Genomic DNA, 15000 nt, shown 5'->3' on the forward strand with positions numbered 1-15000 from the left:
GTATTAGTTAATACTGGTAAGACCATCTGATTAAATACTTTTCTTTTTAGAGAAATTGACATTTTAAATTTCTTACTCTCATTTTGTTTACCAAGTGCTCTCTATCCCAAGCTTATCTTTCTTTTAATTTCGATCTCACGTCCTGGAGAAACTCTCTCCCTCTCTCTCTCTCTCTCTCTCTCTCTCTCTCTCTCTCTCTCTCTCTCTCTCTCTCTCTCTCATATATATATATATATATATATATATATATATATATATATATATATATATATATATATATATATATATATATGATGTTCAAGGATGATTGTGTTAATTAGGTGAAAATTTAAATTTTTCTCCTAGAAGGGGTGGACTTAGTGTGTAAGTTTCTTAATCTTGTCAGTATGATGGTGCTCTCATCATGCCATTCTTCACAGCCGTTTGTAATAGGCATGGCTCGTAGTCCATGCCTTGTTCAACGGAAGCATAATGGTATTTGATGAAATAAGCCTATTTCATTTAGATTGGGAAAGTGTTATAACGAGAAATACATCGCTGATGAGACAAGTACCGTAACCGCTGGAATTAGATGAATAGTGAGTATTTTTGTATACGCCCTATTTCCGTAGATATTGACGGTGCTCGACTGCCTTTTTGGAGTGTGGGTACTAGTCCCTTCGATTACACCTAATAGCTATTTATAATTTGCTGGTTAGATCCCAAATCTAAGTATGTATTTGGGTTAGACCTATAGAGGAAAAAAGTGAATTTAAAGAGCCAGTATTCAAATCTGGAATCTTTTCCCTGTGTAGCCCACGGTAGCCGTTACACACAAATTTTTATGTATATATATATATATATATATATATATATATATATATATATATATATATATATATATATATATATTTATTTATATCCCTTTCTGAGTGGGATACCTTAACGAGCTGAAAGGTTTTGCGTATCGCCATGATCAGCAAAGCCGAAAAAGTCAGGCCTACCCATACTAAGTTGGTTGGCTGTGAGCGATCAGGTTGAAGTCTCCCACCATCACTAATCCGCAGTGGCCAGCCTGGTGATGAATATTTACCCAACCCCAGACATGAATAAGGACATATCTGAGGCTTTTGTTGTTATTGTTGTTGTTGCATGTACGTATGCACATAAATATATATATATATATATATATATATATATATATATATATATATATATAAGGAGAGAGAGAGAGAGAGAGAGAGAGAGAGAGAGAGAGAGAGAGAGAGAGAGAGATCAAGTTTCTTGGGTCCTGTGTCCGTGAAGGCGTGTTTGATATAGTTTTAATGTAGTTAATCCGTGATTGTAAGTGATATTCCTGTGATTTTTTTTCCATCAGTGTAGAGTGCTACTCCATATCAGCTTTTTTATTCTTGAATGGTCCATGAATGTTTGACTGAACTTTAATATCAAACTTTTTACCAGGACTTCTTCTTCTTCTTCTTCTTTTTTAATGATCGTATTGCAGGGAATAATATTTAGAACGTATACGGGGAAGAAAATGTACGATTTATATAACATTAATTTTCGTTATTACTGGTCCATCCGATGATGTTTACAGAAAAATTATTTTCAAAAAGGTTTTTTGATCATTATATACTGCTGTATATAAATACTCAACATTTACTCTTATATCTTATTAGTTAGGAAGTCAGAAATAGATATAATACTTCTGAAGGAAGAATTTTCATTTAAGAACAAAGAATTTTTACGTGAGGTGCTTATAAATATTTTCTCTAGTTTTATCATTTAATATATATATATATATATATATATATATATATATATATATATATATATTTATATATGTATATATATATATATATATATATATATATATATATATGCATATATACAGTAGATATAATATCCTATCACGCTGAGTGTCATTGCCAAACGTCTGATTACTTGGTCTCTCCCCGTCTCTCGTATGGGGAAAGGGATTATTCATACTCTAGTGAGAGTAGTTACTCCGCGAGGTACATTTTGAAACCATAATATTCCACAAATTACCGAAACAGCCTTATTGCAGTTACGAAAGTGGGAGGGGTTAAATTTGTGTGTGCATATGCTTGCATATCTATCTAAATATTTAGCCGTCAAGTTTGACGGGTCCCGTACAGTAATAAAATATAGTGTCCTTTTCTAGTCTTGAACTTCTTTATTTTCTCTCGAACCTTCATAATTTTATGCCTTTATGCTTAACAAAGGGAAATTTCAGCGCTGGGTTATTTCGTGATAATCGCGCATAGCTGAACTTTCATTTCTTTGGACTCTGTTCGAAGCTTATAGAGATTGGGTCAAATAACTCATTTGCACAAAAATTTGAAGCACCATTAATAATTTTTTGTTTGTTGGAATAAAATTAATAAAATATTCCTATTGTAATTTGATTATTTTCTTTACTTATAAATTCAATAGTTCTTTTCTTCGTTAAAAGTGAACCCAATTTCTATAATCAACTCATTTCTATTCGTGTTGCAATTGTTGACAGTTCAAATTCAGTTATTTTTCCTGTTCAAATTATGAAATGATGAGACTCCACTGATCGCTCACGCTACAATCGATTTTTCAAATTGTAATTAATTAGCATCGAAATAATTTAATCTGGTTCAAGTTATGACATTATATTTTTTCCAATTAAAAGGATACCATCTGATTATTTTTTTGTTTTATTGGAATTATTATATTTTATCAGACTGGAATGCATAGAATAATTTTACATAATTGTAAATTGTAAGTTAATTTTCTTTATTTTATTCGTATGATAGGGAGGCAATTTTATGTCTTCTTACAATGAACTTAATTTGTTTTTCACTCATGAATAAAAATAAAAAAAAGTTCATACTGTTAATCTTTGTTAATCTTTTGAAAATCATAATCGATGAATAATATTTAGTCCCCCATCCCCCTCCTCACTGCACATACCATTTTCATCATTATCAATCATGTTATTTTTCTTTATCTTTTTGTGTTGTGACACGAATGTTTTAAGCTTTCCATGCTCTCATTTGAGTTTTTTTACGACTGCTTGCCTCCAGGCAAATTGCTTTTTATCGTCCTTAGTAGTTGAGTTACCTCCTCCCAGTTAACTAAACTTCCATTTATCTAAACCCTACATTAAATACGGAAATAGAATCTTAAGATTTTTTATATTTTAGATAAATCGTGTAAACTTATTAGGTTGTTTTTAATGCTTCCTTATTTACTGCACAACCTTTGGTGTTTCAGGTCCACAGAATATATACTTGATTCATAATTCATTATGTTGCACGAGATTTCTCAATACTTTTAAATTTCTGACTTTATAATTACCGGAACATTCCATAATGCATGTTAATAATATCCTTAATGCATGTTAATAATAGTTCAGGGAAAATGAGATTCAAGTGCCTATATATTTTCAGTAGAATATTTTTTATACAGTATCTTTTGGCTTATTCTTTTGTATTTTGATTCTGTCATTTTCTAAATAGTTAATTTTTAAATGGGCTATGCTACTTAATTTTACGTTACTTTATTTTATCTGGTTTCTTCAAAATCCTCAGGTTTTTTTTTTTTTTTTTTTTTTTTTTGACTAAGGAAAACTTCCTTGTAGTTAACATATGTAAAGTAGGTTGCTACGTCCTTTCATAAGTTCATACCGTTACATCATATATAGTAAAAAAAAAGAAACATTTTATATTGTTTCTAATATTCAACTTCTAAAACTGAAACAGATTCTCTCTCTCTCTCTCTCTCCTCTCTCTCTCTCTCTCTCTCTCTCTCTCTCTCTCTCTCTCTCTCTCTCTCTCTCTCTCTCTCTCTCTCTCTCTCTCATTGATTCTATATTTTTTTTTTGAAGCCTTGCCAATTCTCGTATCGGAAATTCTCGTTTATGTAGGCCTACATGTTTTTTTAGTTAGAAATCCAAAATGCTTCCATTAATTCATTTGAGTTAATTGTTTGCTACTCATTGGTTGGACAACATAAATTTGAAGTGCCACCATGGTTGGACTAAAATAAATTTGAGCGTCACGGTGGTTGAATATCCAAATTTACAACGTACAGTTTTAATTTGCACCTAGGTTGGGCAGCTTAATTTAGAGCATCTAAGTTTTGTGCCGCCATGGGTAGACAACCTATTTCAATGTCTTTTTATTGGACAACCAGACTTTTGACTGTCTCCATGGTTGGATAACCAAATTTGTGGCTGTCTCCATGGTTGGGACTGCCTTCATGGTTGGACAACCAAACTTTTGACTGTCTCCAAAACTTTTGACTGTCTCCGTGGTTGGACAACCAAACTTGTGGCTGTCTCCAGGGTTAGGACTGTCTTCATGGTTGGATAACTAAACTTTTGACAGTCACCATAGTTGGATAACAAAACTTATGACTGTCTCCATGCTTGGACAGCCATACTTGTGGCTGTCTCCATGGTTAAGACTCTCTTTGTGGTTGGACAACCAATCTTTTGACTGTCTACCTGGTTGGACAACAAAACTTATGTCTGTCTACATAGTTGGAAAACCAAACTGGTGACTGTCTTCCATGGCTGGACAACCAAACTGGTGACTGTCTTCCATGGGTGGACAACCAAACTTTTGACTGTCAACATAGTTGGACAACCAAACTAATGATTGTCTCCATTGTTTGACAATTACACTTGTGGCTGTCTCTATGGTTGGACAACCAAACTTGTGACTCTCCTCCATGGTTGGACAACCAAACTTGTGACTCTCTTCCATGGTTGAAGAACGGTTAACTTTTGGCTGTCTTCCATGGTGGGACAATCAAACTTGTGTGACTGTTTCCATGGTTGGACAACGAAAATTGTGGCTTTCTCTATGATTGGACAGCCAAAGTTTTTACTGTTTCCATGGTTTAACAACCAAAGTTGTGACTCCATATTTTGACGACCAAACTAGTGTGTCTCCATGGATGAACAACCAAACTTGTGACTGTCTCCATGGTTGGACAACCAAACTTTTCACTATCTTCATGTTTGTACAACTAAACTTTTGACTGTGTCCCAAACTTTTGACGATCTTCAAAGCATTGACTGTCTCCATAGCTAGACAACAAAACTCTTGACGATATCCATGGTTGGACAACCAGACTTTTGACTGTCTCCAAAACTTTTAATTGGCTACATGGTTGGCAACTATACTTTTCACGGTCTCCAAAACATTGTACTGTCTTCATCGTTGGAGAACCAAACTTTTGACTGTCTGATATTCTTTTCACTGTTCGTGGTTGGACAGCCAAACTTTTGTCTGTCTCCAAAACTTTTAACTGTCTCCAAGGTTGGATAGCAATAATTTTTACCGTGTCCAAAAAATTTTACTGTCTCCAAAAATTTTTACAGTCTCCGTTGTTGGACGACCAAACTTTTGGCTTTCACCAAAACTTGACCGTCTCCAAACCTTATGACTGTCACCATGGTTGGACGACCAAACTTTTGACTGTTTCTGTGGTTGGACAACCAAACATGTGACTGTCTTCCAGGGCTGGACAATCAAACTTGTGACTCTCTTCCATGGTTGGACAACCAATTGTGTAAATAACCATGGTTGGACAACCAAAAATTTGACTGTCTTCCATGGTTGGACAACCAAACTTGTGACTGTCGGCCTGGTTGGACAACTGATCTTTCGACTGTCACCATAGTTGGACAACCAAACTGGTGACCATCTTCCATGGCTGAACAACCAAACTTTTGACTGTCACCATAGTTGGACAACCAAAATGGTGACTGTCTTCCATGGCTGGACAACCAAACTTGTGACTGTCTCCATGGTTGTACAACCAAACTTGTGGCTGTCTTCCATAGTTGAACAACCAAACTAGTGACTCTCTTCCATGGTTGAACAATGATTAACTTTTGACTGTCTTCCATGGTGGGACAATCAACCTTGTGTGACTGTTTTCATGGTTGGACAACAATAATTGTGACTGTCTTCCATGGTCAAATAACTAAACTTTTTACTGTTTCCATGGTTGGACAACCAAACTTTTGACTGTATGCATGATTCGACAACTAAACATTTGACTGTGTCCAAAACTTTTGACTGTCTTCAAAACATTAACTGTCTCCATAGTTGGACAACAAAACTCTTGATGGTCTCCATGGTTGGACAACCAAACTTTTGAGTGTCTCCAAAACTTTTGAGTGTCCATGGTTGGACTATCAAACTTTCAACTGTTTACCTGGTTGGACAACCAAAGTTTTGATGGTCTCCAAAACCTTTGACTGTCTCCATAGTTGGACAACCAAACTTTTAATTGTCTACATGGTTGGACAACCAAACTTTCAACTTTATTTACATGGTTGGACAACCAAACTTTTGATGGTCTCCAAAACTTATGACTGTCACCATGGTTGGACAACTAAGCTTTTGACTGTTTCTCTGGCTGGACAACCAAACTTTTAACTTTCTCTGGTTTGACAACCAATCATGTGACTGTCTTAAATGGTTGGACAACCAAACTCGTGATTGTCTTCCATGGTTGGATAACCAAATTTGTAACTGTCTCCATGGTTGGACAACCAAACATTTGACTGTCTTCCATAGTTGGGCAACCAAACTTTTGACTGTCTCCATGGTTGGACAACCAAACTTTTGACCGACTCCAAAACTTTTGAGAGTCTCCATAGCTGAACTATCAAACTTTTAACTGTTTACATGGTTGGACAACTAAACTTTTGACGGTCTCCAAAACTTTTGACTGTCTTCATAGTTGGACAACCAAACTTTTAACTGTCTATATGGTTGGGCAACCACACTTTTCATGGTCTCCAAAACATTTTACTGACTTCATGGTAGGAGAACCAAATTTTTGACTGTCTCCAAAACTTCTTACTTCATGGTTACATGGTAAAACTTTTGACTGTCTCCATAACTTTTAACTGTCTCCATGGTTGGACAACCAAAATTTTGACTGTCCCCAAAACCTTTTACCTCTCCGTAGTTGGACAACCAAACTTTTGACTTTGACCAAAACTTTAGACTGTCTCCAAAAGTTATGACTGTCACCATGGTTAGACAGTCAATATTTTGACTGTTTCTCTCGTTGGACAACCAAACTTTTGACTTTCTCTGGTTGGACAATCAAACCTGTGACTGTCTTTCATGGTTGGACAACCAAACTTGTGATTGTCTTCCATGGTTGGATAACCAAATTTGTAACTGTCTCCATGGTTGGACAACCAAACATTTGACTGTCTTCCATAATTGGACCACCAAACGTTTTACTGTCTCCATGGTTGGACAATCAATCTTTCGTCTTTCTCCTTGGTTTGATAACCACACCTGTGACTGTCTTCCATGGTTGGACGACCAAACTTGTGACTGTCTTCAATGGTTGGACAACCAAACTTGTGACTGTCTTCAATGGTTGGACAATCAAACTTGTGTGACTGTTTTTATGGTTGGACAACGAAAATTGTGACTGCCATCCATGGTCAAACAACCAAACTTTTTACTGTCTCCATGGCTGGACAATGAAACTTGTGACTGTCTCCATGGTTGGACAACCAAACCTTTGACTGTGACCAAACTTAAAACTGTCCTAAAAATGGTCTCCATGGTTTTACAACTAAACTTTTGACAGTCTTCAAAATTTTTGACTGTCTCCATGGTTGGACAACCAATCTTTTGACTGTGTCCAAACTTACGACTGTCTTCAAAACATTCATGGTCTCCATGGTTGGACAACCAAAGTTTTGACAGTCTTCAAAATTTTTGACTGTCTCCTTGGTTGGACAACCAATGTTTTGACTGTGTCAAAACTTTTGACAGTCTTCAAAATATTCATGGTCTCCATGGTTGGACAAGCAAACTTTTGACGGTCTTCAAAACTTTTGACTGTCTCCATGGTTGGACAATCAATCTTTTGACAGTTTCCAAAACATTCGACTGTCTCCATGGCTGGACAACCAAATTTTTAACTTTTTTACATGGTTTGACAGCGAAACTTTTGACGTCTCCAAAACTTTTGACTGTCTCCATCATAGTTGGACAACCAAACTTTTGACTGTATCCAAAACTTTTTACTGTCTTCATGGTTGTACAACCAAACATTTGTCTGTGTCCAAAACTATTAACTGTGTCTGTGGTTGGACAACCAATATTTTGACTGTTTCCAAAAAATGTCTCCCTTGTTGGACAACCAAACTTTTGACTTTTACCAAAACTTTTGACTGTCTCCATGGTTGGAGAACCAAACTTGTGACAGTTTACCATGGGTGGACAACCAAAATTGTAACTGTCTCCATGGTTGGTCAACCAAACTTGTGAACGTCTTCCATGGTTGGACAAACAAACTTTTGACTTTCTTCATAGTTGGACAACCAAACTGGTTACTCTTACATGGCTAGACAACTGAATTTGGGACTGTCTCCATGGCATGACAACCACACCTTTCACACCTTTGACTGTCTCTATGGTTGGACAACCGAACTTGTGACTGTCTTCCATGGTTGGGTAACCAAACTTGTGTGACCGATTCCATTGTTGTACAACGAAAATTGTGAATGTCTTCCATGGTCGAATAATCAAACTTTTCACTGTCTCCATAGTTGGACAATCAACCTTGTGTCTGTGTCCATAGTTGGGCAGCCAAACTTTTGACTGTCTCCATGGCTTGTCATCCAAACTTGTGGCTGGCTCCATAGTTGAACAATCAAACTTTTCACTGTCTCCTTGGTTGGACAACCAACCTTGTGTCTGTCTCCATGGTTGGGCAACCAAACTTTTGACTGTTTGCATGGTTGGACAACCAAACTTATGACTGTCTCCATGGTTTGACATCCAAACTTGTGACCGTCTCCATAGTTGGAAAACCAAACTTGTGACTGTTTCCATGTTTGAACACCCTAATTTAGTGACTCCATAATTGGATAACCTAAATTTTGAGTTCTTTTCTTCCAAATCGGAAAACATAAATTGAATAGCTCGAAGAGTTGACATCCAACATTTTTACGCAATCATGATTTGACAACTACTTTGTGTGCCATCAAAATTGCATAATATAATTTTGGGCCTTCAGTGTAAAAAAAAAAAAAAAAAAAAAAAAAAAAAAAAAAAAAAAAAAAAAAAAAAAAAAAAAAAAAAAAAAAAAAAAACATTTAAATATCCCAGTGATTAAAAAAACTAGTTTAAATACTACCTGATAAGATATCCTAAATTTTCTGTGCCTCCTGACTCCATGGTTTAATTAAAAAGAAAGTAATCCGACCATGTTTTGATGTTTTAATTTAGTCTCCCAAATCTGGACAATCAATGTTTTGATTATTTCCTATAGGAAAATCGAAATTTTTTGGGGTCCTTTGGTCAACTTCAATATTTTGAATATTTCAAATTTGATCCTCCGTATAGATTGCGTTTATGTCTCAACACCTTAATGTATTGGCTACATTGGGAATAACCAAATTTATTTTTGCATTCAGTTAAGATCCGGTTCACTCGTACTCATATATTTTTTTCTAGGAATCTCGGAGGAGATGTAGTATATATGTAGTGGGATTTTTGGATTTATTTGTGAGGCTGGACTTCTGCAAAATATATGAATATTTCGGTTAATTGATTTTTTATTTTTTTTTTTTTTATTTTTGGAGTTTATACCTTGTAAAAATTATATCTGTGTAAATGACTTTTGATGTCACAATACTAAAAAAATTCAAATCAATCAACAAATCAATCTGTACTAAATGATAACATTAAGTTTCCCTTTCCATGTTAGGTATGTTGAGATGTAGCTATTTCCTTATTAGTATAAACATTAGGATTCCATTTCAATATCTGACATTAGGGACATTAGGTTTTGTTTTCCATTTTAAGTAAGCACATCAAGAAGTTTCTTCTATACCAGGTATTGACATGAAGTTGCTCTAACCGTATTGGGTTAGGATTTTAAGTTGCCTATTCCACACTACTTTAGAATATTACATTTCCCTCTCCATACTAGGAAGAGTCACTAAGTGGCCTTTTCCATGTTAAACAATGACATTGATTTCTACTTTTCATATTAAGTAATGACGGTGCCACTCCATATTAGGCAAAAAAATTATGTTTTCTATGATAAGTAGACACTAATTTGTCCTTTTTATGTTAGGTGAGGATAGTAAATGTTTTTTTTTTATACCAAATAAGGAAATTAAGTAGTCATTTCTATGTTAGATAAGAACATTAAGTTGCCGTTTACATATCAAACAAGGTAACTAAGTTACTCTTTCCATAGTAAAGGCATTAAATTACCCCTCAAAGTAGGTAAGGACATTAGGTAACCACTCCTTTTGGTCTTCACCTAAAATTACAAGTGCATATATGCGAGTTTTTTGTAGGTTCTTACCTTTACACCAAATAGAGTAAAAAAAAAAATGAACTTCATTTTGTTTCCTTTTTTAATCTCTCTCTCTCTCTCTCTCTCTCTCTCTCTCTCTCTCTCTCTCTCTCTCTCTCTCTCTCTCTCTCAGAAAGAGTGGTAAATCAGCCATAGCGCAAGAGTTATTGTATGCATTAAGAAGAGATTTGAGAATTACCAGGAGAGATTGCTGCTAAAAAATTGCTGCTTCCACGCAGTCAGGGCAAGAAATGGCAGTAAATTACCATCATCAAGGAGAAAGAAAGGAGATGGATAGAAATGATTAAATACTTGAAGGAAGGTCAAAAGTGTAACGAAATTTGAATGCTGCAATAACTTTTCATGTGGATTTTTCGAAATTATGTTTGAAGGTGCCTATTGGAGAATATGCAAAATTTATGTATTATTTTATGATTAATATTCATTTTATATATATATATATATATATATATATATATATATATATATATATATATATATATATATATATATATATATATATATCTACAGAGAGAGAGAGAGAGAGAGAGAGAGAGAGAGAGAGAGAGAGAGAGAGAGAGAGAGAGAGAGAGAGAGAGAGAGAGAGAGAGAAGCTAGCTTTCTATTTTGTATCTTTTATTATAGAAATAGCAAATATTTTTTACATCACATGAACTGTAACTGCACGAAGTTATCGTCTAGGTAAAAATGTCTTTTTTGTGGTGACAGTCACGTGAAAACTTTTGAGACTTGGAGGGCTTTTGTATTTCATCAGTTTTTCGACTGTCTTACTAAAAGACTTATGTTTGTTGGTATTATACTTTGTTTATTTCCCAAATTTAGACTATTCAAGTTTGAAGATACTCACATTCAAGACAATGTTAATAATAATAATAATAATAGTAATAATAATAATAATAATGATAATAATAATAATAAAGTAATGGAATGGAAGGAGGTATCATATAGGTTAATGTGGGTAAGGGTTAGATTGGATAGGGAATGTTAGGCTTTTGTTAGTATGTATGGGCCAGGTTGTGAGAAAAGTGAAGAAGAGCGGAATGAATTAACTACTGTAGCTGTGTAGGACTGGGTAAAAGGAATAATGTAGTTGTGATGGATGACTTAATTGTCAGAGTGGGGCCTGGAGAGGTAGAAGGTTTTCATTGGGAAGTATGGCGTACCAGGTGAAAATGGGAATGTTGAGAGGCTGCTAGATGTTTGTGTTGAACAAGAGCTGGTTATAAGTAGCAGTTTTTCTAAAAGAAAGATTATTATAATTATACATGAGTAAGATGGAAGAGTGGTAGAAAGGGCATTAATGTATTATGGGTTGATAACAAGAAGGGTGTTTGGAAGATTGAAAGATGTGCACGTGTTTAGGGGTATGGCTAACGGTATGTCTGATCATTTTTTCTTTGAGGGAAAATTGGTTGTAGGAAGAGAGTAGGAATTAGAGTGAGGGGTTCAAAAGAGAGGTAGTGAAGGTTGAAGAGTTGAAAAATATAGAGGTAAAAAGTGAATTGGAGTGGAAATTAGTAAAAAAGAATTCTGGTAGGATTGCAAGTGATGTGTGTGGCAAGAGGATTTTTGGAGGCAGTATGAGAAAGGGCAGTGAAAGGTGGAATGAAGGAGTGAAGATGAAAGTGGAAGAGAAAAAGAGGGTATTTGAAGAATGGCTGCAGAGTAATAGTGTTAAGAAGTGTGAAAGATATCGAGAGAAAAATATGGAAGTAAAACGTAAGGTAGCTGAGGCAAAGAGGGCGGCCAACTGGAGGTGGGGTCAGGGATTGAGTCGTTTTTATGAAGAGAATAAGAGGTTTGGGAAAGAAGTGAAGAGAGTAAGGAAGGATGGATCAAGAATTGAAGAGACAAAGAAATGTGGAAATGGAAGGTTGTTGATAGGAGAGGAGGCAAAGCAAAGGTGGGCTGAATATTCTGAAAGATTGCTAAATGTTGAAGATAATAGGGAGACAGATAAAATAGCTGCTGCAGGTATTGAGTGCCAGTGATGAGAGAGAGATTACAATAGAGAAAGTGAAGAGAGCACTAGAGGAAATGGGAGCAATAAAAGCGCCTGGTAGGGAGGGTGTTGGGGCTGAGATGTTAAAGGAAGGGGTTGTGACTACACTTGAATGGTTTGCGAGATTTTTTTTTATGTTTTATGTAGTCAATGATACCAGTGGACTGGTTGTGTGCGTGTATTTTTCTGCTATTCAAAGGCAAGAGAGATGTGCATGAGTGTTGTAATTCAAGGGGTATTAGCTTGTTGAGCGTGCTTGGAAAAGTGTATGGCACAGTGCTGATTAATAGGATTAAGGGTAAACAGGAGATGCAATCTTAGAAGTACAGTGTGGTTCTAGAAGAGGTAGGGATGTTTGAATCAGATTTTTACAGATAGGGTGATATGCTAGAAACATTTAGCAAGAGGCAAGGAGGTGTATGCTACGTTTATGGATCTGGCAAAAGTTTATGATCGAGTAGATAAGGAGGCTATGCAGAGTGTGATGAGGTTATATGGAATTTGTGGAAGGTTGTTGCAAGCAGTGAAGATTCTTTACATAGGTAATAAAGTGTGTATTAGGATAGGAAATGAAGTGAGCGAGTGGTTTCCAATGAGAGTGGGTCTAAGACAGGGATGTGTGATATTGCTATGGTTATTCAATTTGTTTATTGATGAAGTTGTGAGAGGCGAATGCTTGAGTGCTTGGTCGAGGATTGAAACAGATAGACAAGAGTGATCATGAGTGGGAGGTGGATCAGTTGATGTTTGTGAATGATACTTTATTGCGTGCATACTCGGAGGAGAAGCTGAGTTGATTAGTGACAGAGTTTTGGAGGGTGTGTGAGAGAAGGAAGTTGAGAGCTAATGTGATTAAGAGTAAGTTTACGAGATGCACGAGACGCGGAGGTAGTGCTAAGTTGAATGTCAGGTTGAGTGGAGAGCTACTTGAGGAAGTGGATCAGTTTAAGTATTTGTGTCCTGTTGTTGCTGCAAATGGTGGAGTTGAAGCAGTTGTACATCAGAGTGTGAATGAAGCATGTAAACTGTTGGTGGCAGAGAAGGGAGTGGTAAAGAATAGAGGTTTAGGAGTGAATGTAAAGAGAGTTCTGTTTGAGAAAGTGATTGCACCAACTCTGACATATGGATCGGAGTTGTGGGGAATGAAAGTGACAGAGAGACAGAGATTGAATGTATTTGTAATGAAGTATCTGAAGAGTATGGCTGATATATCTCTATTAGATAGGGTTAAGAACGAAGTAGTGAGGGTTAGAACTGTTGTAAGAAATGTTTTAGCTGCAAGAGTGGATATAAATGTGTTAAGGTAGTTTGGCCATGTACAGAGAATGGAAAATGGCTGTCTGCCAAAGAAGGTGATGCATGCAAGAGTTGATTGGAGAAGTACAAGAGGAAGGCCAAGGTTTGGTGGATGGATGGAGGGAAAAAAGCTCTAGGTGATAGGAGGATAGATGTGAAAGAGGCAGAAGCGCGTGCTAAAAATAGGAATGAATGGCGAGCCGTTATGACGCAGTTCCGGTAGACGCTGTTGCTTCCTCCGATCGTCTTGGTGACTGCTGAGGTAGCAGCAGTAGGGGATTCAACATTTGAAGCTCAATTTATGGTGGATAACGGGGAGGGTGGGCAGTGGCACCCCTGCTGTACTAACCAAACTCGGCTGAATCGATCGTCGGGCTGGGAGGAGCGAAGAGAAGGAAAGTCCCCGTTTTATGTCAGCTACCCCCCAAAATTTGGGAAAGTGCCTTGGTGGATATGTAGATATAGAATAATAATAATTATGATAATCATTATGATGATAGTGATCATTATAAAGGTAGAAATAATGATGATAAAAATGATAATACTAATAGCGAAATTATAGATATATTACCTTGACTCCTAGTATTTAGAAAATTTACTGAAATGTTATCAGTATATCGTATCCCCATTTTTATACAGTATTTTGTCATTATTTCTACACACACACACACACACACACACACACACACACACACACACACACACACACACACACACACACCTGTCATACTAGTTTTACTGATACTAACATAAACAAACTTTCTGCCCTATGAAAATGGAAACAGCGAGGTCTTGCATCGCGTGTAACATGAATAATGATCCAGGACGTCAATGAATCTCATTTTCATTTCTCCCCTTTTGATCATTTTTCTGGTCGATGCTGCAGCAGCTGCTCGTGTTTAGCGGTGTAGTGTCTGCCATTTCCTTCGTCGTTAGTTATGTGTTTATCTTTTGATATTCTTTTAGACTAGTGTACGCGACCCGTAAAAATGACGGCTAAATACTGTATTTAGATAGATATGCACACACACCCCTCTCACTAGGGTATGACTACTCCTTTCCCCCATACCTGAGGGACGGGAAGAGTTTAGTGCTTGGAGAATAAAATCCTAGTAGGCTTAGCCTGACCGAAAATAAAGTACCATATGTGTATGAGATCATGGTTAAGGGTACATGGAGATGGTTTAGCATGCTTTTCGCATTCCCCAAGGGAGATGAGTTCACCACACTTTCAACTGGGCTTCACAAGGCACTAGAAGAGTTGGAAGATCCAGGCCTACTGGGCTGAGGACTATGAATCGTGAAGTAGGAGATGATGAATGGAGAAGTATTGATTTAAA

General features: G+C 36.3%; 2 protein-coding genes across 3 annotated transcripts in view; both read left to right on the forward strand.

Moving 5' to 3' along the window:
* LOC137645965 (dynein intermediate chain 2, ciliary-like) overlaps nt 1-15000 on the forward strand; it is a 469865-nt gene that overhangs the window by 313181 nt on the left and 141684 nt on the right. The gene's annotated exons all lie outside the window — the stretch shown is intronic.
* LOC137645469 (uncharacterized) lies at nt 11943-13671 on the forward strand. Its single transcript, XM_068378273.1, has 3 exons — nt 11943-12086; nt 12756-12962; nt 13222-13671. Exons 1-3 carry the CDS (start codon nt 11943-11945, stop codon nt 13669-13671), a joined length of 801 nt encoding a protein of 266 aa, XP_068234374.1.

Source organism: Palaemon carinicauda, chromosome 8, assembly GCF_036898095.1.
Source record: "Palaemon carinicauda isolate YSFRI2023 chromosome 8, ASM3689809v2, whole genome shotgun sequence".
Classification (NCBI taxonomy): Eukaryota; Metazoa; Arthropoda; class Malacostraca; order Decapoda; family Palaemonidae; genus Palaemon; species Palaemon carinicauda.

Bases quoted from the DNA above. Each gene is read 5' to 3' on its own strand.
- LOC137645469 (XM_068378273.1), top strand. From the start codon at position 11,943: ATGAGAAAGGGCAGTGAAAGGTGGAATGAAGGAGTGAAGATGAAAGTG. The intron at 12,087-12,755 runs GTAGCTGAGGCA...GTGATATGCTAG, and splicing joins ATATGGAAGTAAAACGTAAG to AAACATTTAGCAAGAGGCAA. The intron at 12,963-13,221 runs GTGGGTCTAAGA...AATGTGATTAAG, and splicing joins GCGAGTGGTTTCCAATGAGA to AGTAAGTTTACGAGATGCAC.